Raw genomic sequence first — 17,231 nt, forward strand, 5'->3', positions numbered from 1 at the left:
TTTATTTTATTTTATTTTATTTTATTTCATTTTATTTTATTTTATTTTATTTTATTTTATTTTTTCATTCTATTTCACGTTTCGGGCTTCACGCTGGCGGGTCCCCTGGAGACCGAGCGAGATTGACAGGCGAGTCAGCCAATGGGACGTGGTACTGCCATGGGGGGCGGGACGAACCGCGCGGTGACCAATGGGAGAGCGGTGCGCAGATCAGGGCAGCCAATGGGCAGGCGCCGCGCGTTTGCGCGGCCAGTTTGAATCGCGGGAGCGGTTGGAGCGAGATGGCTGCGAACGGGCGGTGAGAGGGACAGCGGGATTAATGGGATCGGGATCGGGATAACGAGACCGGGAGGGTGCCGCGGCCAACGGAGCTGTGCTGGGGGCTCACGGGGCTTGGTCCCCCTCGGGCTCTTCCCGCTCCTCCACGATCCCAACCCGACCTGCCCTTTTCCCTGCAGGAACTACGAGGCTCAGATTCGGAATTACCAAGGTCCAGACCCTCTGGAGCCCTGGGACAGGTAAGCGCGGGTCCGGCCCTGGTGTTGCCCATTCCTGGCTCAAGAATTGCCCTGGCTCAGGATTTGCCCCCACCCTGGCTCAGGAATTGCCCTGGCTCAGGAATTGCCCCTGTCCAGGTATTGCCCCACCCCTGACTCTAAAGTTGCCCTGGTTCAGGAATTGCCCCCATCCCTGACTCCGGAGCTACCCCATCCCTCTCTCGGGTAGTTCCCTGGCTCGGTGCTGACCCCGGGACGTTTCCAGGTACGCTCAGTGGGCAGAGGGATGTCTCCCGCTCCAGGAGAAGCAATCCCTGTGGCCCAGGCTCCTGGAGGAGCTGGTGAAGACATTCCTGGATGACACGAGGTACCAGCAGGACCCGCGGTTTGTCAAGTACTGCATCAAGCTGGTGGGTAAAGCTACATTTTTCGGGAATTAAACCGTCCTAAAGTATTAACGGAGCAGTTCTGGGGCTGCAAAGGGCTGTGGGAGGAGAGGGAGGGCTCGGGAAAGGTCATGGAATTGAAATTCCCTGCAGAACCTGAGTCTTGCTGAAGGGACAGTGTGTTTTTAAGCTGCCTCATTGTATCTTGAGAGAGGAATTTTAGCTGCTTTTATCCTTAAAACGTTACACCTCCCTACGACGAAAACTAAGAAATTGTTGCTTTTTCTTTTTTTTTTTTTGCCTTGGGTGGTTTTTTTTGGAAGTTCTTACGGCTTGTGCACCTTCTCCTGTGCAGGCAGAGTTCATCTCTCCCCCTGGCCAGTACTTTGAGTACCTCCACGGGCAGGGAATTGGAGCGAAATCCTCGGATTTCTACGTGGCTTGGGCTCAGCAGCTGGTGAGCGAAGGCAACATGGAGGGGGCAGGAGCTGTGCTTCAGAAAGGGCTCCACAACCAGGCAGAGCCCCAGGAGAAGCTGCAGCAGCTCCACTGGTAACTCTGAGACCTCTTTTCCTCACCCATAATGCTCATTATTACTCCTAATTAACCAGACATGGCATGCGGCTGGTTATTTTCTGTGCTGTAGCAGAGGCAGATTGATGGTTGTTTTTACTAAATATCAATGAAATACTTCTCTGCTGTTCAATATTTGTTGGGTGTTTTGGAAGGTGTATGGAGAAAAACTGCCCCAGAGTGTCTTCAGTGAAATAGGGCCCAGAAAGCAAATCCCTGAGCTCAGAGTCTTGGAGTTTTCAGCATTTAACTGGGAGGAGCTAAATGCAAGAAACCATGTAAAATGTAAAGCAAACCCCCCAATTTCTCTTCCTGCTGCCCTTTGCAGCCATTTTAATTTTGTAGCTGTGGAAGGAACAGGAGATGTCCATGTAGAATAAAAATCCTGGTTGTCACTGTTACATTTCAGGGCACGATGGCACCAGGAAATCCAAGATTCCTGGGAGGTGGGAGGAGAGGGAGGCAGAGGATTTCATGGTAATAACTGGCATTTTTTTTTTTGCAATTTAGCTGGTTGCAGAGTTCCGACCCTGGGAATCATCCTTTGCAAGGTGAGGCTGAAAACACCTGTCTGAGTTGTAACTCCACTAAATGAACCTTTAGCTCAGTCAGTTTTGCCGTTGAAGAAAACAAGTTTTCTGCTTCGTTTTCCCCCTGTTTTCCTGACCATACTAAAAATTCTTGAGGAGACTGTATTCAAAACAAGTTACTAATTTTCCAGTGCTTCCAGTCAACAAAAATGCATCAGTGAGCAAATGATTTCTGCTCATTTAGTGAGTAGAAATATTTATATTGTGTTTTCCTGTCCCAGGTGTTGCTGTCATAAAACCACTTCAGACTTCCAATAATGTGAATCAAATGGCTCCTCAAAAAGAAGGTTCAGATGTTAATCCCTGCAAAAATCAGGTAAATTACGAAGAATTTGGGCATTGGGGGAAAGATGCTTCATAAAAAGTCTTTGGATTGAGGAGCTTGGCTGAAAAAGAAAGATAAAATACAGGAGTGTGGTGTGTCTTAAAGGTGTTCCTGATGTTTTCCTGCTGCACCACATCTCCATAGGAATGTGTCATTATTCTTGGAAGGCATAATATTATCAATGGATTCTGTGCCAGTCGTGCTGCTTGGATTTTATTTCCTTTTTCAGTTTGATGTTTTATCCCCCCTTGCTCTGCTTCAGGGTCCTGATGCTGCTGTTTCTCAGCCCTGTCCTGCTGGAAAGGAAGAAGTGTAAGTGTCTGGGTGGGGTTTTTTTAAAGCCACGCCGTGTGAGAGCGAACTCGCCCCGAGGATAAAATCCAGCAAACCTGACCCTTTCCTGCTTTTTTTCCTGCCAGGAGGTACATCACCTACATCTCCAGATCCGAGGTGCTTCCCAAGCCACCTTCTCCTGGTGCTGCTGAGCGTAAGCAGGTCCCGATGTACGCCAAGGACCTGCTGCTGTGTGAGGGCTCCGAGCTCTCCTTCGAGGAGCTGAGGGCCAAGAGATACTTCAGGAGATACGAGCGCCTCAGGAGGCAGAAACAACTGGGTATCCCTCTTTTTTTCCACCTCTCCAAACAACTCCTTCCCGGTTCAGCTCATCCCCTGGGTCGGTCTTTTCGAGCCCGGGTTGTCCTGGTGGTGTTTCTGCTGAGGGGAACAGTGAGCAATTAGTGCTAAATGTTGTGGTGCAGACCAAATATATCTATATTATAAATACAAGCAGCTTGTAACGACCACATTGAGGAACCCAGGATGAATTGTTTCATTGAATATCGTTGTTTAATCCTTAGAGGAAGAGGAGAGAGAGACCATGAGGAAAAAGGAGTCTGCTATGCTGGAACTCCAGGCCCTGCAGAAGAGGCTGGAAGAGCTCACCCAGCTCAGCAAAAGCCTGGAGGAAACCAGGCTGAAACCAGGAGCTGAACCAATCCAGAGGGTGGTGAGTGTGTCCTGGGATGGGCAGGGGATTTGTCCCACAAAATTTAACCATGCTTGAGGAACCAGAGTGGATTGTTAACCAAATCTGGAAGTTCTGGCTGCAATACTAACACAGACACCTGGAGCAACTTGGAATACTCAGATTTCAGTGGTTACAAAGTTTGGGTTTGCATCTCTAGAATCTAGTCTTAGAAAGTTCTCCAAAGTGTGAAAAGCTGCTCTAGTCGTGCAGAACTGAAGGGCAAATGGCAGTGGCTGTGCCTGGGGGGTGTTCGGGTGTCGAGGGACGTTTCTCAGCCGGACTTTGTGGGATGTCTGAGCGTCATTTCTCACCCCTAAAGGTGCTCCCGCGTGCCAGGCCCAGCACAGCCCTGCCAGGGAACCGCGTGGCACCCGCTCCAACCTCAGGTGTGCCCGAGGTGCCAGAGCAGCCCCAGCCCAGTGTTGGCCCAGCCCCTGCTCCCACCCTGCTGCCAGCAAAGCCCCTCGGCTGCCGGGTGCCATCGGCCTCCTCGTGGGAAGGAAGGGAGGAGAAGGACAGAGACGGAGCTCAGCCAGAGCTTGGGGAGCTCCAGAAGAGTCTGGTACACCCTCCCTTCAGTGGTGCCTCAGCTGAGGAACAGGCACATCCCGACTCAGCTCTGCAACAGTGAGTATGAACAGGCTCCTTCAATTCGTGTCCTCAGCGCCTACACCGACGGGGAATGAACTAAAAAGGAGTCTTTCTACCCCTTCTGGAAAGAGAAAAACAAACCCACCCACCTGAAGTCGCCTGTGGAAACTGGTGTTTGTTAGGCACGGAGCAAACTTAGTCCTCGCTGCAGTGTTTAATTCCTTTAACCCGCTGTGGTTTAATTATGATAAGAGGGAATTGGGTGTGTAACTGCCTGGCTGTCCCTGGAATAAACACCAGGAATGCCTTGGTCGTGCAGATCCCACCCCGAGGTCTCCAGAGAAGGATAAAATTGTTGGTGTTTTTCTCCTGCACTTCTGCTGTGGGACTGGGCCAGTAGAGGACACAAAATTGGGGGGCAGAGGGAGAAACTCAGACTGGCAAAGGGAGGGTGGCTGAGTAGGCTTGACCAAGTTGGAACCAGTTATTCACTCATATCATGGAATTCCTTGGAGGCAAACTGTGTCCCAGGAGAGTGTTGAATGCATTTTAACCTTTCTAAAGGACTCTGCTACCTTCCAGGTTTCATATTCACTGGCAGCTGTAGGAGGATCTTTCAGAGGTTGATATTTAATAATATTCTAAAGGACTTCTCACTTCATTTAAATAGGGATTAAAATGGGATTTAAACAGTTTTTATTCCAAGCTGATGTTGTCACTCTTTCCTCTGAAGGCACCCTAAGAGATCCACTGGATTGACTCCTACTGTGGATGTGAGGGAAGGTGAGGAGCCCAGTTTGGATGGACACTGATGCTATTGGTGTGACTGTTCCTGGCTGGGGATCAATAATTGCATGTGGACACTGGTTCCAACCCTAGCAGAGCTTTTTGACTTCCCTGACTCCATCCCTGTGTGTCTGGGCAAGGTCTCTCCCTCCCTTCCATGCATCCAGCCCCTGTTCCCACCTTCCATGCAGTTCTTTTCCCAGTGCAGTCGGGAGATCCCTGTTTGTCCTTGCTGGGATAGATCATTCCTGTGAATTGCAGGCAGGTTCCTCAGGGGCCACCCAGCTGTCCCAGGTCCCTCTTGTCTCTCAGGGTGGTTTCCCTTGGGAATCTGCCCTGCAGGTCTGTAAACAAGCCAAAAATCCCTCCCAAAATCCCGCGCCGTCATTCCTCTGCTCTCCTTGTTTACTTCTCCTCACTAACATTTTTCTTGCCGCTGGAATGTCCGTAAACAATCCCAGGCTCCTTCAGGAATGATCTGATCTCCCTGTTGTCCTTTTCAGCCTCCAGAGGTGGAAATTCCTCCTTTGCCTCTGGAAATGCTTCCCAGGCCACCCCGAACACCTCTCTGGCAGGAGGGACGCAGGCGACGCCCTTCAAAGTGCAGCCGTCGCCCACGGTGCACACGAAGGAAGCCTTGGGTAAGATCTTTGGAATGACATCCTGCTTCCTCTGGAGTTAGTGGGATCTGACCTGGAAATCTGAGTGCTCCACTAGCCGAGGAAGTTCTTTAGTGGTGGGCAAGTTCACCGTTCAGTCAACGAGGAAAATATTAAACCATCAACCTTCTGTCGGGATTTGGATGACCCAGAACTTTGGGCCAAAAAGAGGTGCTTTAACAGCATCCCAGCAGCCACATCCCATAAATTCCTGGAGAAGTCCCTGCCAGGCTTCTTTGGGAGTCCCTGAGCTGCTCTTGTCACTGCTGTCAGGGACTCCTGTTTGTAGGCAGCAGATCAATTTGGAAGTTGCCAGCTCTGCTTGATGCTGAGCTGAATAAATCTCCCTGAAAAGAAAAACAAAAAAACAAACCCCCAAAACTTGTGGTATTCTTTAGTTTTCCAAATATCCAAGTTTTCCAAAAATCTTGGAAATTAAAGGAGAATTTGCCCCCTTGGGAGGCTTTGGAAGGTGTGTGGTGGCCAAATTGGACCTCCCTGTGTCTGTTCAGTTGTCTGGGGGGTGGTTTAAATGTATCTGGGAGGAACAATTGTTACTGGCATTTGATAAATTATAAGACCATTATAATTAATTACCTTTTAATGCTGTTATAATTAATTGGCATTTGATTTGTCTACAACACAATGGAAGAAGCTCTGAAAATTTCTTTTACTGGGAATGTTATTCCTGTGGGGAGTTTTTTTTCCTTTACTTTTTTTTTTCTTCATTTATTCTTTATTTTCCCTTCATTTTCCCTTCCATTTTTCTTCATTTATTAGGCTTTCTCATGGATGTGTTTCAAACACCCATCTTACCTGAACCATCACCCCTGGAAAACAGCAACGAAGAACTAGAAGCTTTTTTCAGGAAAAATGGTGTGTGCTATTTATTTTCCCAATCCATGCTATTCCATCCTTTATTTCCCATTTCTACCTCCCATCAGTCCTTGTTGTAAGAGTTAGGACAGGCTGACACCCAAGGTTTTACAGGAGTGAACACAGAGAGGTTTCCCAACTGGCTTTGGGCTGGAAAAATCTGATTTCCAAGCATTTATTGGAAAGGGGATTTGAATGGGAATTCTGCAGGTGGAGGGACCTGGATGGGGGGGAAATGGAGCTGTTTAAATAATCTTTGTTGGGTGAAGATAACATTGGTTATCTCTTATTTTCCAGAGCCTGATGGGTGTTTGAAAACTAATGGTGCTGTCCCTGCCACTCCTGCATTTTCCATCTTTCAGGATGAGAATGAGAAGGAGAACAGCAGGTAAGGAGGGAAAAAGGAACAGCTGAGCTGAGCTCGTGAAAAATTCCATGCGGGATTGATTCCATTCCATAGAACTTTGCCATGGCTGTGATTCCAGTCGGGATTGGCTTGGATACGGCTGGTAGGAGCTGTGGGGAGAGTGGCACGAGAAAAGCTGTAGTTGCTACCCTGGAATTGCCCAACTTCCCTGTTTGGACAGTGCTTGGGAGGCTTCATTTTCTGGGGAATTTGGGGATGACTCGTTTCTTTGAGCTGCTGCAGCTTCTCCAAGGAGCTGCAAACGGGACTCTTAAGAAAAGAAATATAAAAAAATCGAAGTTAAAACCGAACAAGTGTGCTTTGATCAGCGTGCCTGGGAAAGCTCCCGGGGAGAGGAGTTCTAAAATTCCTGTTTTTCAGCATCCCACAGCACAAGAACAAGCCAGAGGAGCCCAGAAGTCTTGGACAACAACACTTGACTGACTGTGCAGCAGAAGTGAGTGGTGATCCTGCAAGGATTGGTTTTGGAAGTGGGTTATGGAGTTGTGGGGGTTATCAGATTTACCTTTTGTCCTCTCCCAGTCCCACAATATTCTTGGGAAGGCTGCCAGGCTGAAGTCTGGATGCCCTTTCCCATTCCCTGCCAATGGGATGAGCTTTTTTTTTTTGGATTGTTAATTCTCATAAAACTTCTGGGAGCTTGAGAGTGGAGACCTCCTCCCCTGGAATGAATCCAGCTGCAGTTCCTGCGTGGATTCAGCATCAGTTGGGGGGCAGGAAGAGGCATTTCACCTTCCAGCCTCACAGATTCCATAGCCAAGGAGATGCATAAAACCTCAGTCTGCTTGGATATAAGTGATTCCTGTATCATCATAAGATTGGTTCTTCCAGGCTCTCATGGCAATTTTTTTTGTTCTCTGCTGCTGATTATTGTCAACATTCAGGTCTGGTCCAAAACTATGGAAACCCGGGATGCAACCTTTATGTTGCCATTCCTATATTTTCCTAATAACCCTTTATTTTTCTAATATTACAAGTTGACTCACCATTAGGCTGCTGGAGGTTCCAATGCAGACAACTTGATGGTTTAATTTTAGATCTTTTATCTCTTTTCTCCCGTGTAGGAAGAGACGGGGACCACGGAATTCCTGAGGGATGACTACACGGTGTGGAACATCCAGTGCAGCAACAAAACCTTGGCTGCCAGTCCAAACAACACCAGAGACTTTGCACGAGCTGCCCAGCTCGTCTCGACGCCCTTCAGCTACCTGGCAGCTCGTTCCCTACAACCTTTGGGGGACAGAGGTGAAATGAGGAATATTTTGGGATGAGGGCATTTGAATTTGGTGCTTCGTGACTCCAGTTTCGGCCACATCCTACCCAGGGGATAGGAATTGGCCAAATCCTCCCACTGCTGCCATTCCTGAGCCCACATTCCCTGTGGGAAAACCAGCTGGGAGCTGGCCCAGCACATCAGCTCTCCAAGGATTTCTAATTGGAGGGATGAGAGATTTAAGGGATATAAGACAATGGGTGTGTCCAACCAATTCCAAGGGGTTGTGAAGATCAAAACAGTGGCTGAATCCCAGCACCACCTTTATGCTGCTCTGCCCCTCCTTAGTCTTGGAATACACCCCCTGGAGAAATCCAGCCCTGATCTTTACTCACATGTTTTAAATTAGAGTGTGGAGTTCTAGTTTTTGTGGGGAGCTGTGGGTGGGAATTCTCTAAATGTTCCTGTGTTTGGGGAAAATGAACATTGATTTACTCTTGTTGCTGCTCCCTGTGTGCAGCCTGTGGGGATGACCTGCCACAGATGGATTTGGAGTTCTCTGGAGAAGTGCACAAACAGACAAAAACCAAGAAATTAAGGTATGTCATGACTTGCTGCGATTTCAGGACATCCCAATGCAAGTTTTCCAAGGAATTCTGAGGTATTTGTGTGAGCCTGGCTCTGCTTAGGATATTTCTCAGCACTCTGGGGATAAATGAACCTGGGTTGGGCGACAACACCCCAAAAAATGCTTCCAGGATTCAAGTTTTGCCACATTTCAATCAAAAATTACCTTTCCAAAAATCCACTGCTTTCTTCCCTGTTGGCTGATGAACTTGAAAAAATTATTAGATATCAGGGAATGGGACTTGACCAAATATTATTTTTTTAAGAAAATTCCATTTTATTCATCTCCGTGCTGACCAAGGTTGTGAGTGTTTGACATGTTTTTTTTTGCTTCCTGAAGGTGCCAAACCCCCGTGGCAGAAGGGTCAGTTAATGATATTTTGGTTTCAATCCCTATAGCCTCGCTCTGGAACACGCCACAGAGCCAAGGGAGCTCCAGGAAAACATCCTGAAACGTGGGAATGGCATCCAGGGAGTTGTTGGAGCTGCTTCTCAACAACAACATGAGCAAAGAACCACGAGCAGAGCTGAATCTTCCTGTGCAGGGCTGGAGAGAACTTCCCAGGAGAAGTTGTGTGGAGGTGGCACAGCCCAGAGAGTGGGAGCTGCAGGCATGGAGCATTCCCTGGTTTTTTTGTGCTATATATTCCAAGACTGGAGCAGGGATCACCTGCAAGGGATGTGAGGAGGGACAGCTGTGGGTTGTACCTGTGTTTGGATGATGTCAAAGATATTCCAAAGTGCAGGAATACTTGGAGTACTCACAGGTTCTGCACTCATCAGGGCCCAAATGCTTTGGAAAAATCCAGCTTTCTGGGCATCTTTATTAGGTGTAACACCTGGAATGTCCAAACGGAGGGATGTTTAACTTATCCCTCTTGGGGTTTATGTTTTGTAATATTTCCTTCGAATCAGTGATGCTCATTCAAGTGCAACCTTGTGTGACCTCTTTGAAATGACATTTGTTGCTTAAATACTTCTCTTTTTTTTTTTTTTTCCATGAAGTCCTTGTGGAGAACCCTTGGGATAAGGCATTGATTGCCAAGTTCTTGTCGGAGCTTCCCAAACCCCTCCACACCTACACCAACTACTTCGAGTGGAAATCTCTCCTTCCATTGATCACAGTGAAGGCTGAGCTCCCACTGGGTAAGGGCTCCTTCAGGCATTCCATTTGCAAGCATTTCTCAGTGTTTTTCCGGGAAAAATTCTCGGGAAATGTTTTGGAATTCAGCTTCCTTGTGCACATGTCCAGATGCCTTCCAGGTTATCCCAGTCTCAGCTGTGGGGTCAGGCCAGGGGTTGTTTGTCTTTTGTAGCATGAGCCTTTTGGATGCAGGGCTCTTGAGTGGTCGTTTTCCTGGTTTTCCTTATAATCTGGGACACGACCCTCGAGCCTTGTGTGGAGCAGCAGCGGTCCCGTGTCAACAAAAGCTGTAGGGACGAGGATTGCAACACCCTTGTGGGACTCAAACATTGGTGTTTACTCTCGAGGACACGGCCTTTGGAATTTGATCCCTTCCAGGGGGGTCAGACCAAAAATAGAAACGCTGGTTTTTTAGCATGTGGCACTTCCAGCACTCCTGGTTTCAGGAGTTGAGTCCAGGCTTTCTCCTAGGGAAGGGATGACTTGTAAGGAAGAAAACTGCTCGGGGCTTAAATAATCCATGTAGGCTGGTGCTCTCCTTTTTTTTCCCTGTGTAGTGATTCTCCTCCTGGAGTCTGCAAGCAGGATTTGATGTTGTTCATCTCTTTAAGGTTCCAGCTCATTCCATGTGGATTGCTTGGTCGGAGAGGGAGCTTTTGCCCAAGTCTATCAGGCTTCCCTCCTGGATGCCAATAACCCTCGGAACAACCAGAAAGTCGTGTTCAAGGTCAGTGGGATTGGGCCAGGAATGCTCTCCTGGAATGATTCTGGAGTCTTACAGTACTGACACCTCCCCTTGGCCTTCCCACTTCAGATCTGTCCTTGGGACCTTTTTGTGGATCTTCTCATCAGCATTTGGGCTTTCAGGAAAAAGCCTTCTTTGTGTTAACACCTTATGTGAGATCTTTTGGGGATAAAAAGGTGATTTACTCTTTCTTTCAAGCATCAGGGATACACCAAAGTGTGTGGCCAGAATGGGATTGTGGCATGGAATTGGATTCCTGATAGGACAGGATTGATCATCAAGTGTATTGACCTGAGGTTAATTTCTGTGAGGGGAGTGAGGCTCTGTCACAGTTTTCCCAGGGAAACTGTGGTTGCCCGATTCCTGGAAGTGTCCAAGGCCAGGTTGGACGGGGCTTGGAGCAACCTGGGATAGTGGAAGGTGTCCCTGCCCATGGCAGGGGGTTGGAATAGGCTCATCTTTAAGGTCCCTTCCAACCCAAACCAGGATCCCATGATCCTATCATATATATTTATTTGGGAAGGGAAGATGCCAAATCTCCCACTAAAAAACCCAGCCTGAGAGGAACTTCTGCTTTCAACACTCACAGATCTTCCCAGTAAATCCACTTCTTACTTCCAGGTCCAGAAACCTGCCAACCCTTGGGAGTTCTACGTTGCAACCCAGCTGGTGGAAAGGCTGGACCCCAGCCTGCAGCACCTCTACGCCCACTTTTATTCCGCTCATTTCTTCCGAAATGGGAGCATTTTGGTGGGTGAACTCCACAGCTACGGAACGTTGCTGGTGAGTGGCATCAGCTTCTGCTCTGGAGAGCATCTCTGTCCATCCCCTCAGGCCTTTAACCCATATCAAGTCACCCCTGTTGTGTCCTCTGGGCTTACAGAACGCCATCAACCTCTACAAGAGGATTCCCGAGAAGGTGATGCCCCAAGCCCTGGTGATCTACTTCGCCGTGAAAATCCTCCACATGGTGGAGGAGCTCCACAGCTGCCGGATCATCCACGGGGACATCAAACCCGACAACTTCATCCTCGGGGAAAGGCAAGTGTTCCTCACCCAAACCCGACAACTTCATCCTCGGGGAAAGGCGAGTGTTCCTCACCCCGCGCGAGGGGCGGCGCCGGAGCCTCGACTTAACGTGGGCTGGTTCTTGTCGTGCCTGCAGGTTCCTGGACAATGACACCTGCGACATAGACGGGCTCTCCCATGGCCTGACCCTCATTGACTTTGGACAGAGCGTTGACATGAAGCTCTTCCCCGAGGGGACGGCGTTCACCGCCCGCTGCGAGACGTCTGGGTTCCAGTGCGTGGAAATGCTGACGCGGAAACCCTGGAACTACCAGGTAGGGGATTCCCTGGAGCCTCCCACTCAGAATATTAGACTTTTAACTGCAAGAGTTGTGCCTTCAGCACGCTCCCGAGCTCTCCTTTTGCAGAGCTTGTCCCGCCCACAGGGGTTTTCCAGCTCGTTTTTAGTGGCCTTGGTGTATTTTTAATGTGAAGCCGGCATGTTCTTCGTTTAGACAGACTACTTTGGCATCGCAGCCACGATTTATTGCATGATCTTCGGCACCTACATGCAAATAAAGAATGAAAACGGAGTCTGGAAGCCTGAGGGAACCTTCAGGAGGTCAGTGTCAAAAAACCTTTCCCAAACCTTTGCCTAGAAAGACCTGTTGTCAGCCCCGGCTTGCTTTGTTGATTCTATCACAGCTCTGACTGGGGGAGGTAAATTCCTATTTTAACAGTTTAATTTAGCTTTTTTCTTTTTTTTGGTGCTCCTTTCACAGGCTTGCCAACGCTGAACTGTGGAAGGAGTTCTTTGAGACCTTGCTGAACATCCCCAGCTGCCACAGCCTGCCCTCGCTCGGAGCCCTGCGCCAGAAGCTGAGGGACTTGTTCTGCACATCCTACAAAAAGGAAATAAGGTTCCTTCGGAACAGGCTGGTCGTGCTGCTCATCGAAAACAAACGCTCCCGAAAATGAGGGTCTGTTTTTGTTTTGCACAGTTACTGAGGGCTCGGTTGCGAGATGTTTCTATGATAACTTGATTTCAAATAAATGGTTTTGGCGTTGACTTCGGCAATGGTGACTTGCACCTCTTTGTGCTTTTAGCAGAAAAAATACACTAAAATGGGTTGTTTAGCTCACCCGGGTTTGGGAGACTTTGAGTAAAGGCTACTCCTGCTCTACCTGTTCTTAGGAACTTCTGGGATGGAAGAAATAGAGGTTTGCAGGTCGGATTTAGGTTGGACAGGGCTGAACTCACCCTGGACACTCTCACTTCTGACCTCCCACAATGTCATTATTGAGGCTCGGGGGGAAAACCAAGAGGAAAGAGCCTCTTTTTTTGCCTTTGCTGTGGCAGAATGTTGGGAAAACACACCGGGAAAGTGACAGGAAAAGTGCTCCTTTAAAAGGAATATTTTATCAACACAACGCCGGGGGGGAGGAGAGGGCATTAATTCCATTTGTGCATCTCCCCACAGGAGGGAGACAACGGCCTTTCCTAAATCTCCCTCCCTCTGCCTCTATTTCAGGGGTATCTTTCAAGTTTGTTCAACTGGAAAACCAAGGTGAGCTAAGCCCAGCCCAGCTGGGACAGCCAGGGCTAGTGAGGAAGAGCAGGGATTCTGGGATCCAGCACGGAGCCATGTGTTGGTTCTCAGAGGGTTTTGCTGTTCTCCTGCAGCTGGGGCTCCTCTTCCCTGCCTTTGTGGCAAAACCCCTTGGATTCCCCTTGGAAGCAGCCTGCTTTCCCTCTTGTCAGGCTTTCTGTGGCATATGGAAAAGCCTTCGGCTTTGATCCGAAGCAGCTGGTTCCTGACTCAGCCGGAGCAAGTTGCACAGGGAGAGGCAGATCAGCTGGAGAGACCTCGGAGCTGCTGGAAACATAAACATTCAATGCTGGGGTGGCTTTTTTGTTCCCTCTCTTCCCCAGTTTAACTTTTTTACGAGCTGAACGGGAGCCAGCTGTTCTCTGGCCAGGCCAAAATCTCTGCCAGGCTCAAGTTTTTAGATCTATACTGTAAATTCTGCATTTTTAGCTCCTCCTAACGCAGAGGCTACTCCGAAAAGTGCGGAGCCTTACGAGCACGATGGAGCTTTAACTCGCTTCTTTTGCCCTCATAAACGCTGCCGTTTTCCATTAAACACCCTTAAAATGAACTCCCTGCACCAGCCATCTGTCCCTGGGCACCCTCCTTCCCCAGTGATCATCCCATGGGAAGCAGGAAGGACAAAGGGGGTAAAACCACCTCGTGAGGGGTCGCGCGGCGCGAAAACGGATCCACGGAGCGACGCGTTGGGGAGGGGGGGATGGAGGCTCCCGTTTTCTGGCTGATTTTAAAAACCAAGCTGCTGCAAAACCAGGAGCCAGGAGGCAAAGCCCCAGCTGGCCCCGGGTGATATTTCCTCCCTGGCACGCGCCGGATCCACGCCGGTGAAGATCTCGAGGTATCCCCAGAGTCGCCCTTTAGAGATAACTCATCTTGGGGCCTCCGCCACCCACACGGAGAGGAGAGATTTCCTGGCGCGTGGGTGGCTCTGCTTTTTTTCTTCTGCAGAAAACCCAAGTTTGCTCATTTTTCACCCTCTGCCACCGAGCCCGGGGCCCCCCACTGGGGTCTGGGGCTCTCTCCCAGCTCCTCCATCCCTTGCTGGTGGCAACTGGTTAGCCCCGGCCAAGACCTTTCTGCTGTCAGCATCTCCCCTCAGTTCCCGGCCAGATTTCCAATTTATGGCTTTTAATGCATGGAAAAAAAAAAAAAAAGAAGTGAGAGATTGTTAAAAGCTGCAGGTACCTCACTAATTAGTCAGACTCACGCTAATGAAGCAGCGGTCCTGGTTCCCATCCGGGTGAGGCATTAAAGCCACCCAAGGCGATGTCACTCATTCCATTAGGAACAACAAATGACTTCAAATATGTGTTAGCAGGTACCAAATTCAATTGGGGCAGCAGCGAATCCAAGCTACACCATTCCGGGGGCCACTTGGGTCATGACAGGACCATTCTTCTGTCCCTTGGTCTGTCACCACATCATCTTGCAGATGGATGGAAGCAGTGACACCCTACATGAGGGTTTAGGTGTTTCTTTAACAAAAATATTCATCTATTTAACAAAATCAACGTATTTTTATCTGTAGCCAAACTTTGCTGTTTACAGTAGCCCCTGGGGACACAGAACACGCTGATGAGGGAGCAAAGGCTTGATTTGGGGTTGGTTTATTTTAAATTCAGCTCCTCACTGCTCACTTGGGATGGGAAAAACCCAGGTTTGCTCCCTGCCTGACACGAGGGATATGGAGCCACAGTGCAGGGAAAGTAATGCCTGGTAACTCCCTCTGGATGGGAGAGGGGCTGGGGGGGCAGGTTTGGGGTTTTTTTTGGTGCTGGTGATGTCACCCACAGGTGCCTGAGCCTGGTGGCAGCTCGGTGCACGTCCCACAGCTGCTGTCCCCACATCTGTGCCCAGCTCTGTAACCCACGTGCTGTCCCGCTCCGCTGAGCATCCCTGAGTCCCCCTGCTCTCCCTCCTCTCCCCGATCGGGAAAACCTCCTCCTCTCCCTCCTCTCCCTTCTCCCCTGGCTCCTGGACCACCTCGGAGGAGCCCCGGGCGCCGCGGCAGCTCCCACCTTCCCGCGGCTGCGAGCCGGCGGCACCGCGCCGTGGTAAAGGTCAGGCTCCAAGCCCGGCTCAGATAAAGCCTCGTGTTTGAGGTGTGTGGCTTAAACCTGATTTTATCTGCCAGCGCCTGAGTGAAATACCATTTGTCACGATGGTTGGAGGAGAAGGAGGAGAACAAGGCATCTTTTTTTTTTTTTCCGTTGCTGTGTTGTTCACTTCAAAATGGGTTTGGTGAGCAGCTGCCGGGTGAAGGAGGGGGGTTGTTAGGGGGGGTTTTCCCTGTGATACTGTGGGTTTTCGCCAGACACACTCTCCTTTCCTCCATCCTCCTCCCTGCCTGCTTCCCAGTGGCAGGGACAGCCTGCTGGCATTGGGCTGGACAGGTTGATCTTGAAAGTCTTTTCCAACCTAAGTGATTCCATGACAGCACAGAGGGAGGGCTGAGAGATGCCATGGTGGAGACCAGGAAGCTGCAGCAACATGGGATCCCCACTATTCCCATTCTCCATCCCTCTCCACCTCCCCTCTCCTTTCTCTCTTCTTATTTCCATGTGGGAGACAGGACAGCCCCCCTACAACACAGATGCTGATGGGTCCAGGGGAGCTTTGCTAAAGGCCACCAGCAGCTGTCGGTGCTGCAGGAGGAGAGCTGGGATGTGGCATCTCCAAAAGAGCATCCCCAGGGAGCTGGGCAGTGGATGCTGCAGAGCCCGAGGCAGCGGTGAGGGGCAGGTTTCAAGGCCCCCTCTCTCCCTCCGTGCCCGCAGACGGGCACGGTGCCAGGCTGCCGAAAATCCATGACCTTTGGGTTTGTGGCTTCGGTGCAAATACCTCCGAGATGGCTCACAACAACAGGAACGAGGACACCGTCGAAACGGATTTGTTCCAGGAGGCTGGTGCTGTGATTCACGGGGGGAAAATGCGCTCAGAGAAAGGGGAGGGGGGACGCCGGTGGCTCTCCAAAAACCCGAGGGCAGGATGAGCCCCGCGAGAAGGGCCGGCTCAGTTTGGGGGTTGAGAAGGACTGGCTGTTCCCCATCACCTTCTGCTCGCATGAGCCGCCCACACAGAAACCAAACCGAGCCAGGAGCAGAAAACAGACGCAGCATCTGCCGGCTGGTCCCGACAGCCCCGGTGCCTGCGGAGCGACCCCCGCGCTCCGCCTCCAGTGGCTCCCGGATCCAAGGGAAGCGGAGGGAAGCAGGGATCCCTCACGGAGCCCCTCCGGCTCCGTGCCGCGGGCACCGCTGCCGGAGGGCTGGGAAAGGAGGCACAAGCCTGATTTCCAGCCCTGCCTCTCCCTCACTTTCCCTGTGTGGTGACGGTGCGGCCAAACTGGCTGGAGGGACCCTCGAGCCTTTCCCTTCTGCTGCTTGTCCCTGCCTTCAAAGTTTTACCTAATGAGTTTTCCTAATGAACTTCCCAAATTATTTTTGCCTCCCCCCAAACACCTGCACCCCGTTTTCCTTTCCATCCCGTTGGAACAAAGTGAAGGGGGCGGGAACAGAGCCAGGGTGGCGGTCAGGGGTGCTCCAGTAGTGTGCGGGACCACCCTGGACTCTCATGGATGTGTTGGGGGAATCCTGGGTGGGATGGGGTCCTCAGCATCGGCTCCATCAGCAGCGCTCAGCCCCTGCAGCGGCTGTGCTGGGTTCTTCCTCTGCGTGGTCCTTCCCCTCCATCATCCTTCCTCTCCATTGTCCTTCCTCCTCTCCACAGTGCTTCTTCCTCTCCGTGGTCCTTCCTCACGTGGAAGTCCTTTCTCTCCATGGAGTGTGCAAGTTGTGCACGTACAGAGGAAGTGTTGCAAATAAGGGGTGAGCCTGTGGTACATGAGGGGTGTGTGCACAGTGCAAGGAGTGTGTGTGTGTGTAAGCTGAGTGCACGAGGGGTATCTGAGGGTGTGAGTGCACAGGACAAGGGTGGATACGTAAAGGTGTGTGTATAGTGCAAGGGGGTTGTGCACAGGTGTGAATGCAAGAGGAGTGTGTAAAGGTGTGGATAAAGTGTGTGTAAACAGTGAAAGGAGCGCGTGTGTAAGGGCGTGAGCGCAAGAGAAGCGCGTAAAGGTGTGGGTACGCAGCGCAAGGGGGGCTGTGAGCGCACACGCGTGTGTGTGAGCCTGTGAGCGCACACG

General features: G+C 50.4%; 1 protein-coding gene across 1 annotated transcript; it reads left to right on the forward strand.

Annotated features, from left to right (window-relative positions):
* The first annotated feature begins 258 nt into the window (after nucleotides 1-258).
* On the forward strand, nucleotides 259-12,480 carry BUB1 (BUB1 mitotic checkpoint serine/threonine kinase). Its single transcript, XM_029961667.1, has 25 exons — nucleotides 259-298; nucleotides 459-518; nucleotides 763-907; nucleotides 1,239-1,435; nucleotides 1,967-2,007; nucleotides 2,268-2,362; nucleotides 2,634-2,683; nucleotides 2,791-2,984; nucleotides 3,229-3,377; nucleotides 3,718-4,025; nucleotides 4,720-4,772; nucleotides 5,279-5,416; nucleotides 6,215-6,310; nucleotides 6,608-6,698; nucleotides 7,098-7,173; nucleotides 7,802-7,982; nucleotides 8,471-8,549; nucleotides 8,977-9,188; nucleotides 9,583-9,723; nucleotides 10,333-10,448; nucleotides 11,088-11,249; nucleotides 11,350-11,507; nucleotides 11,632-11,809; nucleotides 11,990-12,096; nucleotides 12,257-12,480. Exons 1-25 carry the CDS (start codon nucleotides 282-284, stop codon nucleotides 12,450-12,452), a joined length of 3,240 nt encoding a protein of 1,079 aa, XP_029817527.1. The 5' UTR covers nucleotides 259-281; the 3' UTR covers nucleotides 12,453-12,480.
* The last annotated feature ends 4,751 nt before the right edge of the window (nucleotides 12,481-17,231 follow it).

This window comes from Manacus vitellinus, unplaced genomic scaffold (genome assembly GCF_001715985.3).
Source record: "Manacus vitellinus isolate BGI_N305 unplaced genomic scaffold, ASM171598v3 scaffold_38_pilon, whole genome shotgun sequence".
NCBI classification, from domain to species: Eukaryota; Metazoa; Chordata; class Aves; order Passeriformes; family Pipridae; genus Manacus; species Manacus vitellinus.

Bases quoted from the DNA above. Each gene is read 5' to 3' on its own strand.
- BUB1 (XM_029961667.1), top strand. The intron at 2,363-2,633 runs GTAAATTACGAA...GCTCTGCTTCAG, and splicing joins TTAATCCCTGCAAAAATCAG to GGTCCTGATGCTGCTGTTTC. The intron at 7,174-7,801 runs GTGAGTGGTGAT...TCTCCCGTGTAG, and splicing joins TGACTGACTGTGCAGCAGAA to GAAGAGACGGGGACCACGGA.